General features: G+C 43.9%; 1 protein-coding gene across 2 annotated transcripts in view; it reads left to right on the forward strand.

Annotated features, from left to right (window-relative positions):
• vti1a (vesicle transport through interaction with t-SNAREs 1A) overlaps positions 1-17126 on the forward strand; it is an 86836-nt gene extending 69710 nt beyond the window's left edge. For both annotated transcript variants that reach the window (XM_031844121.1, XM_031844123.1), the window contains one exon: positions 143-17126. In XM_031844121.1, the coding sequence (XP_031699981.1) occupies positions 143-208 (66 nt within the window). In that variant the 3' untranslated portion in view covers positions 209-17126. The remainder of the gene's footprint in view (positions 1-142) is intronic.
• The last annotated feature ends 4669 nt before the right edge of the window (positions 17127-21795 follow it).

The following is a 21795-nucleotide window of genomic DNA, read 5'->3' on the forward strand; positions in this document are numbered from 1 at the left end:
TTAATAGCAGTGTGTTTTATACTCTTTTTAAACTTGATTTTTCACTCCTGTAGTTTCGACGTAGACTGTGTTTAATAACCTGGAGAATTGTTGAATCAGAATGCAAACTAAAACCTGGTTTTCCCCGGTTCTGTCCCCGCAGCTGAGAGAAACGGATGCCAACCTGGGCAAGAGTTCTCGCATCCTTACTGGCATGCTGAGAAGGTAAGAGGCAGGTACGCACCTCGTTTCTGCACCTCTCTGTATGTACCATGCTTTGACTGTGCCGTGAGCTCGCTCCATGTCATCACCGGCCGATTTAAGTTTATTATTAAACGATCCATCTTTCTATTTATGATGAGTTGCAGTTGGCCACATTGCTTTGATTTTCCAGAGAACACAGGTGGGGATGGATAAACAAACAGAAGAACATGTCAATGAATGGATGAATGAACACACTATTTGTATTTGTATAAAGAAATACTAAAAAACACTTACTGTACATTTGATCGAACAAACTGTGTGAATGGCTGTTCTGTTACACGCAGTGGTATTGGTGTTAAGTTCCAGTAAAATGCTGGAGAAGACGAGTACACACTGTGCATGTCTCCATTCTTTTCTTCTCTGTGCCTTTTGTTTTTCACAAAATGCACTAAACAACCCATGTCCAACTTGCAGTCTTTGTCTCGCTCGCCTGCTAGTTCATGCACGAGGCATCCCCCAACAATCGCACAAACACAAGCATTCACACGCAAATATTTCAATAGTCCTTGGATTATCTTATGCAACCGCCACCTTACACACACACACACGTGAACAGTCTCGCACGCACGGACACACACATCTCCATTTTATAAAGTGCCTGTGTGCCTACCCCTGAACCGTGACGCCACGGTTTTGTTTCTCGCTCCCTCTTTCTTGTTTTTTTTCTCTCTCCCTGTCGCCCACTGTGGATTTTGATTAAGAGTAATATGTAAATGACACCGACTAAATGTAAAATCCTGGGGCCAGGAAGGAAGTGTCAATTGAAATAGATGCTTCAGTGCCCGTAGACAATTTGGAGGGCGGCTCACAGGGCGGCCGGCAGTTACTAGAGAGGGAAGGCCTGAGAAGGGCTGTGACGCCGACTGTAACCAATATTTCTGCATATGTCTCCATTTTGTCAAGTCTGATTATGGGAAGAGGAGGAGGATCGCGGTGGGGGGGTGGGGGTGGGTCAGCTCGCCTGGCACGTCACCCGAAGCTGTCCAGAAATCATTCATCATTCCCTCCTCCTTGCCTCTTTTCTTCCCTCCACCCCCTTCTGGTGCTGAAGTAAATAACACACTTATTTCAATATTATCATATTAATTTTAAAGTTCAGCTGTCACCTAATGGGAAGACTTAATCAGACGTAGCATTTTAGGAGGCAAGCTGCCCCCCACCCCTCCCCCCCCCACCCCTCCGACTCTCCAGCCTCCTCTCTTGACGTGTCTTTCCTCCTCTGGTTAGCGCCCCGCTCAAATCAGGATTTATGAGGGCCCTCCAAAGTGGGGCCCGGCGGCGAGCATCTTCCACTTCTGCCCGCCTTTCTGCTTGATGGGAGCAGCGCAACATCCCCCCCTCCCCTCCCCCCCATCATTCTTTGACAAAAAGTATTTTCTTTCTTTTCGTTTCTTTGCTGTTTGAACAAAAGGAAGCGTGTTTTGTTGTAAGTTTATGGGCTGGAAACGTCAAATCTGAAGTCATTTATAACCAGAGCTGGAGAACTGAGAGCGAAAAGTAAATTCTGGATGGTTCAATGATATTTCACCCCCCCCCCATCCCCTTTTAGGCAATTTGTCCTCATTTCCCCATTCATTTCACTATTTGCTCCCCCAGTTTTCTGCCTTTTGATTAATTGTGTATTTGTGTGCGATGTCAGAGCATTTGTAGTTTCTTTACACTGATGGTTTTGGTTTGGGGGTAGTTACTCTGTCATTCTCCACTTGTTTGTCTCGGCTATAGAAGTAGTTTATTTCTTTAGGTAACAGGAGTAGAGGACTTTTACGAATAGGTGAGTAAGTGAAGTAGACCTAACCTGTTGCACTTATGACACAAACCTGATATGGACACAGACACTCGTACTCGGGTTTATATTCCATCTTTTTGTTATAATAAGCTAAATGTAAAAGCCTCTACAATCATTTTGTCCAGGCAAAGAGCTGTGAAAGATTGATTTACATCAATAACAGAGAGATTTAGCATTGTTTTCCTTATACTGCGATAGTAGCAGATGCATAAATACTGCAGCGATTTTAAGTTAATTATAATCAGTCAACACGTTGGCCTTCATCAGTGGTGAGACAAATAGATCCACGGGATAATTGGTGTCCTTTTTCCACTGTTGGTGTAGCATTTTTTTTAACACCTCTTCTTGAAGTGTCCTTATGGTCTCAGGGTTTCACCCCAGCTGAAAAACAATTAGACACTCATTACGCTAGCTGTCAGAGTTCAAGAAAGCCAATTAACTGAAAGACTTTGTGAATATCACTTATTGTAAGAAACATTCAGAAGCACACACACATCTCCAATAGCTGTTGCTTTGTTTGAAAATGAATCTAACAAATGTCTGTCTGTGAAACTCATCACTGCTAAGGAGGGTAGTTAGTATAACGCACTGTATAGGTGCTTTTCTGTTGGCTGGGTCATGATGACGAGTCTTCCTCTGTCTCATGTCACGTCTTCATTTACTCAGTGGATGTTAGTGGTCTAGTGGTGGGCATCCAGGGCATCCACTTTTAGTTAATTTTTAATTCAATTTTCTGAAATCCTTTGGGTTTTAATTATAACGTGACAGGCACAGTGATCCTAATGAGGCAGAGAGGCAAACCTGATATCTTATTAATATCTATGATCATCAAAAGATCTATTATCATTTCATTTACTTCCTGTTGAGCGTTACCTCCACAACCTTTGCACCGCAAAGAAAATATCTTTTTACAACTTTGATTGGTTGCATTTCTTATTGAAAAAAAATACTGAAATACTTGGTGATTTAGGTAAATCCAATGTAAAATATTACATCAGCATCTAATCCAGGTAGTGGTTTTAGATTTTAATCCTTGTTGCCATCAAGCAATACCATCTCAAATTGCTTCATACAGACAAATTTCCCCCTGGGAATGAATAAAGTATATATCTATCTGTTTGTTGACAGTGAATAAAACACAGATTTATTCGGGTCTGAAATTGACCTAATTTGTAAAATTAGACCAGCAGCGGGCTTGTCTTTTATCAACCGAGGCTTTAAGTGGGTCTGTAAAATAAACACCTCAAAACACCACAAACTTGAGCGAGCATTTAATCCCCACAGGCTGAATTATTCTCTCTCATTACTCTCTTGTGTCGTAGGATTTATGGATGTAAACTTTGTTTCGTGGATTTCCCTTCAAACTAATTGGTCTTCATCATCCACCCAATTCAAAGTGTGATTTTCCAGTTTGATAGATGTATGGCTTTGGTACAGTCTGCATTGCGACGGGTTACAGCTCACAGCGTGGACCACTATCCCCGATTAAAGAAGCCACAGACCTTTTGATAAGGCATCTGTTGTTTACAAGGCGTAATGACACTATGGCCTCTCGTAAATGGCCCTGTGACTGTGGCGTGAGCCTTCCTGCTGCTATACTGAAACATCTCAAGCACCTCACACACCACGGTCGGATCAGTTGGGAGTGGGATGCGGCTCCAGACCCAGTTAGGACCACTTGGGCTCCTGGCAGCTTCACGGAAGGAGGGGGCACAGTGAAGGGCAATGAAGCCGGACGAAGAGGGGGGAGGATGTATATTTTGAAGCAGAGGGGTTGTCTACTCTCGCTGGCAGCTGATCCCACATGCAGGTGGTCGACTCAGTCGCCAGGCAGATCAAAAAGTCAAGGCCCCGGGTGGACCTCCCTTTGAAATGGGAATGGGGCCTAGATATCAGACAGAAAACATAAGCAAGCTCCCAGCCACAGAACAGCTCCATATTCATGGCTGGGACTGGCAGTAGCGATGGGCAGGCAAGACGGACAGAGCCTCAGCCTTCAGAAGAGGACTCATGCACACTCTGGACACTGATTAAGAGATCAGCCCATGAGCCAGGGATGAGGATGATGCAGTCGCTCACAAGTGGATGCAGCCGCACTGTTACCAAGACACCAACTTCCTTTCTTGAAACGTGTCTCGACAAGCTGTCTTAATGTGCAGCCCAGTTAATTTCTTTGATTTTCCCCTGCAGGTACCTCTGGCAAGTTGAGTGCCAGAGGTACCTGCAAATAAGAACAAGCCCCTGAGTTATGCCATTTATCATTTACTTAAATGAAAATTAAACCCGTTTCATATGACTAATTGGCAGTATGTACAACTCATCCTTGCCTGTAGGAAAATCAAAAGTTTCCTGCCTGCGTTATTCACAGGAAACTGGAAGGTTTTTTTGCCTTGTTTGCTCGGCCCAATAAACACCCACGCGAACAATGTCATGAGCCGAGAGACCTTAGTGCATGGCCCCCCAATAAAACATCTGGAGACGGAAACCTTTGATAAGATCTGTAAGTTTTGCCTTTATCCTGTGCTATTGGCAAATATATAATCTCTCTCGCTCTATCCATCTGTCTGGAATATTAACTACTGGGATATATGTAGGTCACATAATTAATGGCATTCAACTCTACCACTGAGCTGTGGTGGGATCGGAGTCTCGGGGCCCTCTTGATGTCTCGTTATGAAGTTGAACAAAAAGATTCAATTTTTTTTTTAATTGAAGCTGAAAGATGTGGAAGATTGTAGTTCAGATGTTTTGCTGTTTTTTTTTTCTTTTAATTTATTTATTTGTGTTGCCCTTTTTTTTTAGGCTGCGAAGAGCAATATAAAAACATAATTACAATGTTGTGGGGTCAGGAGAGTCACCCCAGTGGAGCACTGGCAGGCTTTCTGGCTCTGTGCTCTATCATTATACCTACCTATACATTTACAATCCTACACATTCCTATATTTCTTCTTATTCTGTGTTTCACCACAACACTGGAGCCATATCTTTGACATTGTGTAAGACATGTCCTATTTTGCGTTCTATTTTACTTTTGTGCTACAGCTGAACTCATCTCAGTAGCCATCGCCGAGCTTCGTGTTTTCTGTCCCGAGAGTGGCAGATCACTCCCAGTGGATCCCGCTCTCTCTGATCTCCTCTCCATGTTGCTGCCACGATAATTCCATGTACTACGTTTAAACACATTCCCTTTGCTTTGCAATTTGTTCAGCCTGGCGTCACAACCACCCCCCCCCACCCCCATCCCTCTGGGTCAGTCCTATCCCTGGCCTTTTCTGACCCCTCCAGGGAAGCATTCTGTGCTTTTCATGTCCAGTCTGTTTTTATTCTGGCAAAGGAGCAAAGTGCCAAAGCATGAATCGTATCTGACCTCACTGCAACCCCTTGCTAAACTTTATACACATCAAGTTGAGCGCAGCTGTTGTGTGCATGTGCGTGTATGCATATTATGGGTATGTTCAGTGGATTAAAGGTAGCGTGTCAGCCTGGAAAGGTGTTTGCTACCGTTGGCAGGCAAGCAAGTAGTACAGGAAGACCTTTCTGGTCATTAAGGCCCATCTCTTATTGAGGGGGGAAACAATAATAATACATACATTTATAATTCAACTTCTTTATTTGGATCAAGTTAAGTCACTTTCCTGTTTTGAATGTCAGATAAGTGTCTTGTTTGGAGATACTTTTTAATGTCTGTGTGTGTGTGTGTGTGTGTGTGTGTCTGTGGCTACAGGCTGCTGCTGGGAGAATGACAGGGTGCGCCTCAGCCTCATTACTCACTGCTCCTGAGCCAAACAAGCACCACTGCCACCCCTCTCTCGCTCTCTCTCGCTCTCTCTCTCGCTCTCCCTCCTGCTTTATCTCTGTCTTTTTCTCTCTTTCTCCACCTCGCCCATTAGAGAGTGCTGATGGGACGTTTTTTGCAGAAAGGAAAAAATACACACACACACACACACAGAACCCTGGGTTGTATAGAAGAAGGGGTTGTTGACAAGGGCAAAGACGTGTTGTTGTTTTATATAAGGGATGCATTTGTCTGGTGAGGATTGACTCGCTTAACTGGCTGCCAAAGCCCCCTTTTTCTTCCTACATGTCTCCCTCTCTCTATTATCCAGCCTATACCGGGCTTCTGTTTTTTGATAGGTCGGGACACAGATAAAATTTAATTATTCCAAACATGGCGGTGAAGAAATTCTTTATGTTTTTAAAAAAAAACAGTTGTAGACAGACAGCTAGCTTTACAGATAGTAAATTGTGAATACTCTCAATTCATTTTAAGGTAGAAGGCATTTGCAATGAAAGCACAACAAGCAAAAACTATGGTAAAATATTGAGTGAAACTGCTATATCAGCACAATCTAGTCCCAGATATGGACATCAAGGCTGAACTTAAGCATTCCAACAAAAAAACAACACTCTTTGCACGATTACTTCTCCAAATGCTCGAGGGTCAGCCATCCATGCCGTTGAGGTGATGCTCCGTTCGACCTCGCTCATAGCATCCCAGTTGATGGAGCTTCTTTTTTCCCCCTTGCTTTAACCCTGACAGACTGTCGTTCTGACGAGATGACTGGAGATCAGTGGCGCTCTCATCCCTTGAAGTGGCTCCAGGTGTCACTCCAAGGGTACCCGCCCTGTTTGATCTGCCGTCGAGCGCCTGTCGGGCTACGGCACCCTCTGATTTCCCGGTCAGAGGGGAAAGAGGCTCTCCTTTCCAAAAGTTCTACAGCTACTTTTGAGTGACAGCTAGGGAGAGTGCTTGGTGGCTAAAACCGCAGCCATAAGTGTTTCCTGTCATTATTTCCTAACTCCCAGTTTGCAGCTATAGGGAACCCTCCTCACACACCCCCTCATGGGAGCATTGTATAGAGGTGATCTTGATGTTATATGCTAGGTCCCAGCAGTCCAAACAACAGAAAAGGAAACAAAATAAACATCAGAGGAAGCCAAACCATTTTCACTGATCATGCTGTGCGCCTTGTCTTAAGAAGAACAAAAAGAATCCTCTCAAACATCTTCAGATGCTGTCCAACGGAGGTCCCTGTCTTCACTGAGGAGTCGCACAAACAAAAAGGACAGATGAAACAAAATGGAGGAACGGAGGTATATAGCTTTTCAGTACACATAGATGCCTCTATCCTTCCTCTCTTTCATTTTATTATATCCGTTACATTTTTTTTCCCCACCTACTGTGAGCTTCTTCAGAAATTACAGGTGAGATCTCAGTCTGTGGCAGGGCCTGCCTTTCGTCTAGAGGGAGCAGGGGGAAGGGTGTGGGGTTTGAGGGGAGGGAGGGAGGGAGGAAAGACTGAGGAGGAGAGGAAAAAGAGATTCATGCTTTGCAGTACTGCTGTGTTGTTTGTGGCACTCTTCCCTTTGTGTGTCTGGCGATAACTTATTCAGCACAGGGCCATTCATCCAGGGGTTGAGCGCGGGCGTCCGTCAAGACGGAAAATAATGAGGCGACAGTGGCGCAGAGGATAGCTTTCTCCCTCTGCCTAGGTAGCCCCCTCCAACTCCTCCTCCCCTTCTCCATCTCCTCCTCCTCCTCCTAGCCTCCCATTATCAGCCGATTTAAATAGATAATAGGGGGCCTTCTTCAGGACATTTTGAAGCAATTAGAACCTATCACATTGTCTCTTATTTGACTGTTGTTCCCTCCCAGCAAGCCATCGTGCATACTTTTGGGCATACTATGCAACAGCTGCCTGGAATATTGTGGAATGCCACAGCATTACTGGATGCCAGTATTTGTGTCAATGAGAAAATGAGGCTATTTTGTTCCCTATATCATGCAATAGACTCGGTATCCATATGCGCATGTCGGCCTCTATTCCATCTTGAGCCATGCCAGGACATGGGATCCCTTTGCCATGATAAGTTGCTCTTGGGCAGCATTGCTTGCCAAGATAAAGTGGCTTGTGCCCAAAAACTTGCACTATACATACCTTCCCTGAACTTTCAGTCAGCTCTCATTTTGATTATTTCCCTCACCATCTTTGTACAGTTCATTTTGTTGGCTAAAAACATACAGTGGCACACACCAGTTGGAAAGGGAAGACCTCAGCCCCATGTGCTCGTGAACTGCACTATTCGAAATTATTACAGCTGATAACTTAATAGGGAAGCATGTCCAATAGGGTTCAAGATTGTAGTTTGCGACTATGTATACTTTTTATTCCCGACAAAGCTATCCAAGTAGTTTTTCAAAACAGTGATAGTCTCAACAAATCTAAGTCAGCTGTCTAAATCGTGTTTGCATCAGGATAGATGGTTAAGTATAGTTTTTGCTGTTATTGTTGTTGCCCCTCAGATCTCTCTTTGTCAGAGTGCAAGAGCTTGAAATATTTACAAATGCTGAATTTTGACTCGTTTTCTTCTTCTTTTTAATATTTTCTTCCAACCCATCAATCATTTACTGCGCCTCTGTATGTCTGTATCTCATCCGAACAGACCCCCAGGATGGTGCAACGAAACAAAGGCAGTACACTGTTGCCATGTTGTTGATGGCATAAAAGATCCCCTTTATCACAATGGGCAAAACAATAAAAAGAGGACCACTTTTCTTCAAGGAAGTGAAAAGGTTGTAAGGCATTTGTAGGCATCGGGATTAAAGAGGAGCTCCTGTCAAAATACTTAAACGGAGCATTGGTCTCTTTTCGAAGCAAAAAGCCTAACCTTGAGTGCTTTTATACTTGACACAAAAATATGATTTTGATTTTTTTCTATACCAAAGGCTGGAAGGCAGAAGGACTGACCCCATCACCCGACCCATCCCATACTTTGGTTTGGTGTTGCTTGCTGGGAAGGGCATTTAGAAAACAAGGCTTTAAAAATATCTTATTTGCCCAATTCAATCTCTGTCTGTTTACTATTAAATTAAATCCATCTTATTTTCCCTCTTTTGGCGTAGGAAATGAATTCTTGGGTCATCAAGTCATTATATTTTAGGTCAATAGTTTCATTATTCAATAGTAGTAAATAGTGAAATTCCTTCTCACTTTTTGAAGCTATATACTTCTCTGCATTGTATCCAATGCTATGGATAGACACTTCGTCTCAAAGAATCTTTAAGTGGTTAAGTGAATCACTACAAACTTTTGTTGTGCATTGACTTTAGAAAATGACTAATACATTCAAAGAAGCCATCATTTTAAACTGCTACTGCAGCCTGTAGACTGTATGTCATCCTTGCAACGCTAGCAGTCCAAGGCCTTCTTATCATGGTGAAATAGATGTATGCAGCTACTGTTTGTTATCCATAGCCTCATAGATTGGGAGCATTTCAATTGCCTCTCAATGGCTCTCAGCATGGGCCCGACTGTAGTGGTTAGCTAACAGTGCTAACAGAGCAAACAGTCCAAACTATGGCAAAAAATGGTGACAGAGCTAACGGTGTTTACCTGAGGGGAAACTGGAGGTTGGATGCTACTCTTCCCGTTGTCAGCTGTAACCGCCATATGACATCAGTGCAGAGCAACGGCTCGGAGCTGGTCAATGGGGCACGCTCACATGCACGAACATGCACCAAAAGCACACGTGCCAGCAAAGCAAGGAGGGGATTGGATAACAGCACAGACAGAGGGAGAGTGACTTCCTTTTCTGCTCAGGTACACTGATATCGTATCGGCACTACTGTTGCTCCAAGTCTCTCTCTCTCTAGATTCATTTGTCCCAGCATTCCAGTGAAAGCATAGTCGGACATCAGATCACAAAGGTCCTCCCTCTTTTCATAATGGATGCCTCAAACCATCATCTTTTGTAGCCAAAGTCGTAAGGACAAAGCAGAGTTATGCCACAAAAGCCTGTAGAACCTTGATCAGTGGAGAAAACCCCAGTGAGATCCAATGCCCATAGCGTCCATTTTTAGCCCAGAGACCATAGGAAGTTTTCTAGATGTTGTATAATTAGACGGTATGCAGTTAATCCTAAGGGACCGTTTGGCAGGCCCCGTCTTTCCACTCACAAATTTTTCAATGTATAATTGTCTTCAACTTCTCAGTCATGGCTTTAAAATGATGCTTCTTATTGCTATAAAAAGTGTTGACAGTTACAGTCAACACTTCTTATAAAGGGGTCAAATGGACACATATACCTTGATACGCTGATGATCTAGCATCATTGTGAAAAGAGATTCTCTCATGACATACCCTGGCTGAGAAATTTGAGTCAAGTGTAGTACACGTTAAAGCCCCTGGCCTGGCTTGGGTTTTGGGGAGTGAACCAGCCATGCACGGCTGGTAATGACAGGTTCCATGTTGCCCGTGGCTTGTGGCCCACAGCACTGTTTGTTTGGAGAGTGGTGCTCGGCCGTGAAGTGCTGGCCCAGCTGGCAGCAGTTCCGTTGCCCCTTTGGCCCGATGGCTGGGGCTTGTTTGGCCCACACCAGCCAGGCAGACTGGCATCCAGGAGTCTGTGGAGTAAGAGGTGGGGGGGGTCTGACAGAGTAGAGGAGCTGTTGGCTGAGCACCCTAGTGCTAGGCCAGGCTTGTTGCCAACTGGAGAGAAGACTTCCCCACTCCCACCAGGATCTTCACGTCTCTGTGGCGACAGGGATCTTAGTTTGCACCTCAAGGGTCAACATCATCCCATCGTGATCTGTCTCAGCTTGAACAACCTTGCTCCCAGAACAGCACTGAAAACTTTGCAAATATACATTTTGATTTGCCCCCATATTGTAATGTAACACAAATATAGTTTTTTACACACACGCATGCATACACTTTGCCTTCACAGTCCAAAAGTTCAGCTGCCCGTATTGCATCTGCCAAGGTTCTTGCAGCGGTGTGAAAATGAAAATGCTGACCTATCAAGTCGTATTCCCTTCACTCTCTGGAATGTTATTTTCAGGATTAGTTCCTATGTTACTGGCAAGAGGAAAAATAAATGAATGCTAATCACAGTTTACAAAAAACAAACATTAACTCATTTTAAAAATGAAATCAGCAAAAAGTCTTTTGATAAATATTTTGATTGTATAACAAGAGGTTATGAACTCTCATAACTCTTTCAATGTGCCAGGCACTGTAAGTTACAGCAGTTAAAGACTATTGTACATCATGCAGCTGATTTGAGCAACAAGCATCACGACTGCTATACATGGCTCTTATCTTAGTCTGCTAGGCACAAAGATGACCCCCACATAAATATTCTGTAAATTCTAAACCATCACTTGAAGCCCTGAAAACCATTGCCTCTCAAAATGTAGAGCCGCTTTGTTTATTTTCTGAGTGTTTGCTAGGTCACATGGACATCCTGTCAGCCGTAGTGTAAACTTTAAACCCCAACCCTTATTCTGATGGCGCCAGGGCTAACATTGCTTCAGTGTTAAAGGGAAGTTGTGAGGACATTGATGTCTTGGCCTAGCATCCTAGTGTCACATTCCCAGCCTGTTTGTGGAGCCCGCCAATCTCCTCATTCTCCTCAGCTGACCTGAATGCATCACCGAGTATAACACACATGTGAGGAGCCCGATATCCCAGCCAACAACAAATGTTTTCCTACCGTTACCATTGCATTACTATCGTACACAGCCTCCGTATTTTGACCTGGCTCACACTGAGGCTCTGTCGGTTAGATATTTTGCATGACTCTTCAGGCCAAGACTCTATTTTATTTAACAAGACGTCGATGCACACCCATCCCATCTAAAAGTTTCCCTGTGGTATAGTGTTTCAGAACAGACTTGACATAAACCATTTCTAAACACTGGTTTCCTTTTTACCAATCTTTAATTACATCGTTTGGTAGAGGCCGAGGTACAGAGTTGAAGCAAAGCACCATGTTAGCAATGCGTATAATAGTGAGGGATACCACAGCCAGAGGACAGTGGGTTGAGAAGAGGGAAAATATCGTACACGAGCAGATGCTGAAAGAAAGCCTAAGGTGTTAAGGGTTCACAGACTTTAAAAAGATATTTGACAAATTAAGTATGGCGAGAAGGTGGCTTGGTTGACTTTTAGCATTTGATTTGTGATCTAACGTCTGGTTTGTGATGATAGTATTGGAGAGTTATCAATTGAGAGATTTGTTGTCATTTTCAGAGCATCTTAACTTGCGTGAGGTGCTACATATTACTATAAACATAGAAATAGTTAACACAGTTCCTCGGCCTTGCCCTCTGAATGAACCTCAACATGTCAAGACAACGGTCCACGTTCCCCATTCCGATATTAATTGTACGTATTGCAAGATTCCCGACTGATGCCAGCACTATTACAGCATTGTTGCTAATTAAATTGGCGTGGTTATTTTGTGCCCGTCTTTCATTTATTTTTTTACTGTTACCTCATTACTCAACATATTTCAGCTTATTGTCAAGAGGCCAGCCATGGTCAGTCAATTAATTCTAGGTATACAAACTATTGGGTTGCATTTCAGTTGCACAGTGTTTCAGTGTATTATGGTGCCATGAAGAGTATCATTGTAGCCCAGAGCGATGGATAAGCCTTCCTCCAGCTCTGTGACAAAGGCGGCTGTGAGGTCGTGCCCGAGGCCAGGACTATCAGAGCTATCAGTCCTGCAGAGAAAGAGCATAACAACAGGCCCTGTCAAATAATGGTGTCAACACTGGGATTGTTGAGCTTCATTTGTGCAAGGAATGTCCCTGGTTTAATGGTGACACCACGCTGTCTATTGACTCAATATGGGTCAGATTTTACCCTGTTGTTGATTCTGTTCCGTTCTCTGAGCATGTTTTGCCGTCGACTAGTGTATGGTAGTTTTATTCTGTACGTTGATTTGAAACATTTCCCATTCCTCAAACTTTAAGATGTCACAGAGGTCGGTTGTTAAGGATAGTTGGCCTAAAGACATAGATGTGGGAGGTGACATGGTAACTCGTGTTTTACTGATGCTTTTCTTGCCTCCCACTTAGACCTGTGTTGTATTTTTATTAAGTTTGGTTGTAGCTCAGTCTTCGATATGAAGTAGTAGGAATAATCCTGAAAGTCTGGCAGTGATTGTGTAAGATTTAAGGCCTATTGTCCCTGAGCTCAACTTACAAATGGTCTCTTCAATTGCTTCTTAGTGATCTGCAGTTATGATGGGCAGACACCACTGCATCTTTTGCTTTTTAAACATGGCTTTTGTTCACATGCACTTAATGGTTTTGAGCAATAAGATCTATGTTGAGAGAAGAGGTAAATGCGGCCATGCTTCTGTGAAGGAGTATTTCTGGATAGCGAGTTGCCTTCTGAACTCTCAGAATGTCCGTTATTATTTAGCCCCCTCTGCCATGCCTTACCCTCTGAGTTTCAGTGCTTCCTTTACCTGACGGGCTGGATAAAATGATTTCTTTTCTCCCCTCTTCTTCTCTAGTCGGTGTATTGCTTCCACCGCCACGCCACATCCCCCTCCCTCTCTCTTAACGGTAAATGTTAAGATCCAGGAGTGGATCAATGGCTGTTATCCTTTGATGTGCTAGAACACATTACGAGCGGTGAGTTCTAATTGGAGCAGAGAGCTGAGGATCAATGTTGGCTGTAATTGCCTGACACAGGGATAGGTGTGAGACTTTATTATCATTAATATTTAGACATGATGTGGGAGGAACCAGCCAAGGCTAAATGTACAACGGCGGTGTGAGCCTTTGATCTCGGCAGATAAGCAGATCGATTGGGGGGTTGGTGGGGGGGGGGGCTGAAGGAAAAGAGGTCGCGGAAGTGTGGCGAGCTGGACGGACGAATTAGCGAGGCTCTCATCCTGGATTTTATTGGATTTCTTGGGGAAGTTTCCCTTCGGCTCGGGAAAGGTCACGCTAGGCCTCAGACCTCCCCATAGCTAAAATAACAACCTGGTATCTGGTCAGCGTCAAGGGAGGAAAGAGGGCAAGTGGGTTTGATTTCAACTTTGGTCACAAATTGGAGACAACCATTTTATTTACACAATGGACACCATTAGGCATTCATTAATTCAGTAGTTACTGAAAGAGCAAAAAGTTCCAAATTAACCATGCCCTTGTTTTGGCGTTTTTGTAACCCTCACATGGTTTAGTTTTTCTCCAAGAATCTCAGTTGTTTAGGGATGGTTTGAGATTTAGTAGTGAGAAGAAGGAAGGATGAATAGATATTTAGTGTTTGTCTTTTTGACAGGGTCCATTGTTTGGGAGACGTAACAGAATATGACGACGGAAGGGGCCCTACGGGGCTCAGGGCTGCTTCCTTGGTGTCAGCAAACACAAGATGCTGTTACCTAATCTTACTGGTAAAGGAGTGGGACTGTCTCGTGGAACACTCCCTGTCTAGCAGCGTGACCAGAGGGGGCAGGGACCATCTATCCCCTGTGTCCGTGGAGGCTAAGTGCACGCTGACACTGTGCGGCTGTGATGTATACGCTCAATTCTGTCTCCTCTGTTTTTGTCACCGGGCTCCCCAGGGACTGATACCTTAATCATTGTACTTAGCGGGACAAAGATGGGTAACCGGTCGCACAATAACAGGTGTGTTAGTTTTCATGGCTGTGACCTGCTGCCTGATGTCGGACAGAAGGATAAGCCCGGCAGGATCCAGGTCAGCAGGGACAACGATCCGGAGAAGAGATTAAGTGAGGGGGTGATGTGTTTTAAAATGACACAGACTTGACAGTTCTCCACAGAAGTCCACCAATCAATTACTCAGAGAACCAGTTCTCCAGGTTGCACCTTTTATATGAGAACTTGAGCTTGAATCGCTTTACAGTTGCAAAGAGACAATTACAGGTAAAGACATAAAAGAGAGCAACAAAGGGTCCTCTGTGTTCATTCAGTGCATATCAGAAATGACATGAAAACATTTACCATTGCATTATGAGCCATTGTGTTTGAAAGACTGTGTTTTAATCACATTTATTGTTTATTGTTTATTTGGATCCCCATTAGTTGTTGCCTTGTCAATGACTACTGTTGGCGTCAACTACTCTTCCTGGGGTTCATGTAAAACATATAGTCTATGATTATACTCTAATGCTGTGTACAGTACATGCAGTAAATAATACAGTGTGTTTTTGAGAGCTGCATTATTGATGAAAAACAAGGAATACAAGGCCAAAATTTCCTTGGATTAGATTTTAAGTAATGCACGCAATTGCTGATTATGTAACAAACGTAGTAGCAGATTACCACTTTTCTCTTCTACACATCTTTTCATTACTGCTTTTTCATTTTTTAAATGCAAACCTACAGATGTTGAGCAGTATTACCGATGAGTCCGCTTTGTCTTTACATTCATTGCTTTTCATTCAAGTGTGCATCCCTAACAGTACATTGTGCAGAGGCTAGTACCATTGTGGAAATCCTCAGGGTTGTGCAACAAATGGCCCATTATGTAACATTTGTATCACTACACCAGCTTCAGCAGTGTTAACACATATATGTATCTATTGTGTTTGGTTCTGCAAATGTGCACAAAGCCTGCACTGTCGATGAACCTACTGTAGTAACCAAAGACGAGGAGGTTCGCTCAATTACGACTTCAAAATATACGCTTAAATAATAAACGTGGTAAGCAAAACACGCATATCTTGGCAGAAAAGAGCGGACATTTGCCATGTAGAACTTTGCTTTTCATCAATACTAAAAGCCAGCGTTCTTTTCTCTTTGAATACGTGCTCTACGGCCAGCTTAGGTGTTTTTACCGTCACAGCTCCGTGTTTCCAATGTGCCCGACATTTTCAAAGTTCTTGTTTAGCCTCATGTAAGAGGCTCGTCTTTCGACGGTTAATGTTAGCTCAGTATGCTCAGTACTTGGTATGCTCTCTTGTGTGCCCGAATGTGTGCGTGAATCTATCTGAAGTGTGCTGTGTGTGTGTGTGCATGCTCGCATTTGTCTTTATATCTGCTGTGTGTGCGTGTGTGCACACGCCTGAGCGCATGTGAATGAGGGAGTGAGATAAGAAGGAGATGAAGAGTCGTTCAGAGGAGCTTTCTCACTCAGAGGCGTCTCCATCTGTTCGCCCGGGCCTAATTGTTCCTGGGTGCAAAGACTGGGGGGAAAAAAGAGAGGAAAGCAACTGTACTCATCCCCTATCCCTAAGTTATTTCTGTAACATTAAAAAAGCACCACCAGCATGCTCCAGATTATTGCCATGTAAATAATGGCACTTGGCTCGATTCCCTGCTAATGAATGTCATTTACTTTTCCAAACGAGGATTAATTATCGACCGAGGACCTCTCTGTCCTCCCACAGGGAGCACGTCGCAATTAGCTGCTAAAAGATGGCTGCTACTATTTGTGTTTTTTTTTTTTTTTTTTCTTCTTTTAAATGTGTCTATATGTACGTAAGTGTGCATATGTTCCTGCGACATGGTGAATAACCTCCCAATTAACTGTCTGTGGTGCTGCAGAGAGATATCCAGCAGGGGAAACGAAGCAGTTTAATGTCCTTGCCTCGATCGGATACAAGGTTTTTGGTTGGATGTCGGTGTTGGACACATTGTTGTTGTGAAACTAGAGAAACTAAAGAGAGTTGTGCTGATTTGGAGCCAGCCTCCTGGTTGCAAAATAAGGCCAGGAAAACAAACACGGGCCTCAAATTAGATTTCCCAAAACATTGCATTCCCTCTCATTTTACACACCGCTGTGGCCTGCAGACCAGAATAGAATAACTTATGAAATCCACTTCAGATTGAGAACGGCGCTGTCACTGGATCAATCGGATGACCCCCATCAGAAGAGTCTAAGAGTCTTACATGATTTACATACTTTAGGCATGTTGCTATTAAAAAACGACTTTTCCCCATTACTCTCGCTCTTTAACGCTCACGTCAAATCCACCCGTCTCTCCTCACTCCTTCCCTCCCACTCTCGTCCTTTTTTCACCTCCGTCAAATTGGCTCTCCTTGCGTGGGCCATGTGAGCTGATACACTTAGCCCAAATGAAGGAGCCGATGGGGATAAGGGTTATTTCTGTCGACGGAGGCACCGTTTGAGGTGTGGACCCCCTCCCGAGAACCTGGGACTTTGATAATGCTCCAGAACTGAAAGGGTTAAGTTCAAGAAGACCCCAATTTCTGAAGGAGGAACATAAAAAGATCCGTCCTGCCGGGTTTAAACATTTTCAGTACATATGTGCATTTTCAGTTTAGTTTTATTTGTTTTTTTATTTCAAGTTGTCAAGTAGCTTTTGACCAGCTGACCAAGGTAATTTGACTTATGATTTAAAGTGACGGTGCTCCTTAAGGATGAAATGTGTATCATTATGTGTCACAGTAGGAGAATAGTTAAAAGAAATCTTTATATAAAAAAAAGAAATCAAAAAAAGAGGCTTAATATAAGTCACAATGAATTATGTCAATGTTTTGTTTTTTTTTTAGCTTTTTTGAATCAAATACATTCCCACCTGCTTAGTCAGCAAGAAGCTGGTCAAGGTGAGAGCAGCCACGCAAAAAAGAAACCGGGGGCTTGTGTGTCAGACCTGCCCACAGAGACGGGCGTTATGATAATGGATAACTGTGAGAAAAGCTCGGAGGGAGGGAGTCTAGAAGAGGTGGCACTGGGACACGTACTATGCTATAGTCATCCGCCTTCCCCCCCCCCCAATTCCACCATGTTTTATGGCTAGATTCTATTACTGCTCCCTGGCTCACCTCGCAGTGTGAAATGGGCAAGTCCCGACTAACCTCCTCACCCCACCCCACGAGCTTGCAGACACACGTGAGCGCAGCCAAGAATGGCGTTGCTGTTTGGGTCTAAACACGTGGAAGGTTTATGAACTGCTGAGTGTGTCATTTGAAATGCGGTCGTTCAGTATGTCACAGTGCTTGAGGAAATGTCTGTGAGTACAATCAAGCATGTTGTTTACGATTTCCTTAGAGATGGACTTGTCGTTGGTGCGTACTTTACTGTACTGCTGACGTTACATCTACATTAGGAGGCAAACCATCGAAGGGCCCCGTGTTTGCTCAGTGGAAATTTGCAATCCTAAATAATATCAAATATTCCAGCATTCCTTCATCACCCTCCAATCCCTTTCTACCTTCTTTTAACCAGTGTCGTTGGCCCTTTTCTTTCTCTCTGGGGGAGGGTGGGGGGAGGGGAGGGTAGGGGGGGGGCGCTCCAGGCTGCAGCAGGTTTAGCAGGTTCTGAGGAGTGCGGGAATAATTTTGGATCTGCTCCGTTTCATCATCTCCCGCTGTCAGAGGTTTTGTTTCTGAAGCAGGAGCCTAAACACTTTCTTCCTCGGATGATGTGTCACAAGTGGCACTTTGTTGAGCAGTTGTGTTCGTCTCCGGCTGTTTTTACACAGTGGAAATGAACGTGGATTAGCGCAGCGAAGCAAGTTGTGATCTCTGTAAACCAGGGCTTTGTCAGAACTTGTATTCTTGTTGTGTAGTGTTTGTGTTCGCTCCAGTTTGTGATTTGTTACTTAATGTGGGAGTTCCCACAGTGTCACCCAGCCACTATATCCATGTGGACATAAAATGTAACACAAAACTTGTATTTAGTTTGAGGACCATGACCAGAAACTATGTGCATATTTGTAATTTAGATATATATAATGAACATACATAGTACATTTCAAATAATTTATACTGTTTAAATTCACCATTTTGCAGTGTCAAAATACGGGCATGTGCAGGAAGTGTTATCAGGTGAAGCAGGTATGGGAAAGTGGATATGGGTAAAGTAAAGGCACACCTGTCTTCTATATACTATAGATATACTGTGGTGAGTAGAAGGTGCAGTAAGTTAACCCAGTAGTCATTCAGTACACGTCTTCATGCAGCTTTGCTTTGGAATAGGAACCCTTTTGACACATAACTGTTTGTTACTTACTCAAACCCCTTGAAACTACCTGTGTAGTTCAAAGGAGAACGTTGTCAGAACCTGTGGAAGTGGATGTGAAGGAGATGAACTGTTTTTTTGCAAAGTGCCCGTGTGCATGAGGTTTAAGTGAATAAACAGATAAATAACCACCCGCCCTTGTAGATCGAGTCCCTCTGGCCATGGGCCAAAAACAGGTAATTCCTCCGGCATAGTTTTTGGAAGGGCCACAGCAAGCCAAGCCTGCCTCAGCAGTCAGACTGTCTGCACATTTCTGCCGCTGATGGCATACCAGGGGCGCCATTTTCCTCCCTGAGACAGACAAGCCAGAGCATCTGATTGGCCTTCCGCCAAAGCGCACTCACAAAGGCTCCTTTGACAAGCGGGTCAGTTGGTTAACCAAGCAGTAGGGAGAGAGGGATAAGCCAGAAAAAAAAACAACTCTTCTTCACCTCTTCACCCGTAAGCTTCATTGAAGGGTTATTCACACTAAAAAAAGATGCATCCTCCTATTTGTCAAAGATTATTAAAACAAACACAGTTTCAGTGAGTTGTTTTTTTGCATTAGAGGCTCTGTAGACATTCAGCTCTCATTGATGCTGCCTGTATACAATTCATGGGTAAACATGACCTACGCTAGTATGTACGTTTTTTTGTGTTAGCCTGCATCTTCTGGGACATCCAGTCCTGACAAACGCATGCCATAAGCATTTACAATGTCAATTCTTCTTGTCTGAAATAATTAGATTATAGAAGTTAGTTTATCAAAACAGCCCCGGTGACAACGGTATTTATTACAAACTTGGGAGAAATCTTCTGAAGTAAGTGAAAGTTCTAAATGTACAGAGCAAATGGAAATGTCTTGATGTAACTTGCCATCTAATACGTTAATATTGAGTCTGCATTTTGACCAAGATTTAAAAAAAAAAAAAAATGCGCTCAATCATTAGCTCATCCTTGTTTTGATGCTGATGGAGCCTCACATCTTATATCATAAAGCTGTGTAGGAGCTGACACGATAGCGCTAAATAGCTGCTGATGTTCTCCCGTGTGCTCCTGCGCTCATTATCTCCCCGGTCCAGGCCTTGCTTCTCTGCTTTCTCCTGCCGCCCATCTCCTCCCCTGTGTACCAGCCGCTTTGCATACGACTGATGTTTAAATGCTGCATTGTTAACTGACGTGGGGTAGCCCTTTGCTGACCCGGGAGGTATTTGCTCGTTTGATCATGGGGCAGCAGTTTTAATGTATCGAAGCAGGCGCCGCTCCGTAAAGCCCCTGGTATAAGTGGAAGATGGAGGACGAAGGCAGGACGAGGGATCCATTGGTTGCAGGCCTGACAGTACAGAAGGAAGGTGATTATTAGAATATCTGTTGGTCAGCAAGGCCAGAGGGGATGCTGCTGACCCTGCACTTCCAATGTTGCTGTGATGGTGGGTGTTGGTATTCCTGGGGGGTGTTGCGAGGGTTGTGTCAAAGACCGAGAACAGGGCTCTATTGATGAGCAGTTTCAATATTTTCCATCACAGTTTTTTTTTTTAGAAATGTTTGAATATGAAAGTTTGTTTCAGTTCTTGTTTGTCGTCCTGCTGTCTGTTTTGCATCCTCTGAAATGGACGTCTCACCGCAGCCACAAGGGATTTCTTTTCATTCCCAAGGAAAAAGATTTGCACAATTTCTTTTCACAAAGTTAATATTTTTGCTCGGAAATGTACCTGCTGCCTTTTACATCCAGCCGTCAAATCGATGCTACAGTTCAGTTATTGGCCTGAGTTTGTCACAAAAGACAGGAGGAAGGTCACAAAAACAAAACGAAGCCCCAGTGTCTGTGAAAACCACCTTGCCGTCACGTCTGTGTCACTGGGCACAAGGATCCCACTTCGCCAGCCCGACAACACAACTGAAAGAAGTGTTGAGAAAAAGCAAAAACAATGACATAAGCTGTGTACAAGTTTGTGTTTACACCTTGGGACCTGTGTATCAAGACCCTGCTTGCGCTGAAGCTAACCAGGCTCTGGCCCCTCAAAAGAAAATATTGAACACCCATACACCCTTCTAGCCTTTTCTCTTACCCTTCTTTGCCCTTTTTTCTCTGTCTATCCTCTCCTTTTCTCTTTGTCCGTTTCATGTGGGAAGTCTCTCAGCGGCAGTGACCATAGATACCAGGGGGGGGAACCCAAGTAAGAAAACCCACTTCGCTCGACTCGATCATTAATATTTAACGGACAGTTCCCCCATGAATTTGCCATAGCATTTCATAGTGGGCTTGTGATGTGCTGGACATAAGGCTACAGACGGAGATGATGTGTGTCCACATGTGCCATGTTTGTGTGTTTGTCAGCCTCGCAAATGTCACACAAAGTCAGAAGGAATATCATGCCACTGTGTCATTATTAAGGTAAAGATTTCACACCGTTTCCTTCAGATTCCCTCCTGAATAATCATGTTGACACTCTTTAGGTGAACTCTCTCCTTCTATATCTACATTAAGCACCGTGGAGTCCTCTTGAGATCTCACAACTCGATTCTGCAAATATGGATTGGCTCTTGCGTTTCCAAAAGTCCCAAAGCAGCCCAACTGCCCCTTGACTTTTGAACTACGGTTCACAGGAAAGCAGAGGTGAAGCCGCAATCTGCATCTCTCATGGTGCCTCACGCCCACACTGCAGAGAGAGAGAGAGAGAGAGAGAGAGATATGAGTTTACCTCTAGCGGTGGAAGGAATAAAACGTATTGAAGGAGAATTCAGCGCTGTCATCGCCGGCCCTCAAAGTTCATCTTCCTCTCTTCCGGTTGCCCCGTATCTTTTTTCCCCACTTCTTCGCTTATTCTGGGCAATTGCGGCTAAGTGGATAGCAGGGCCGTCTTTCAATCAGAGGGTCGGCGGTTCGAACTCCGGCTCCGCTAGTCGCATGTCCTTGAGCAAGACACTTAACCCCAAAATTGCTCCCGTAGCTGTGCCTACGGTGTAGAAATGTGATAGACTCTGAATTGTAAGTCGCTTTGGATAAAAGCCTCTGCTAAATGACTGTAATGTATT

The sequence above is a fragment of the Anarrhichthys ocellatus genome, unplaced genomic scaffold, assembly GCF_004355925.1.
Source record: "Anarrhichthys ocellatus isolate YVR2014 unplaced genomic scaffold, GSC_Weel_1.0 scaffold4, whole genome shotgun sequence".
NCBI lineage: Eukaryota > Metazoa > Chordata > Actinopteri > Perciformes > Anarhichadidae > Anarrhichthys > Anarrhichthys ocellatus.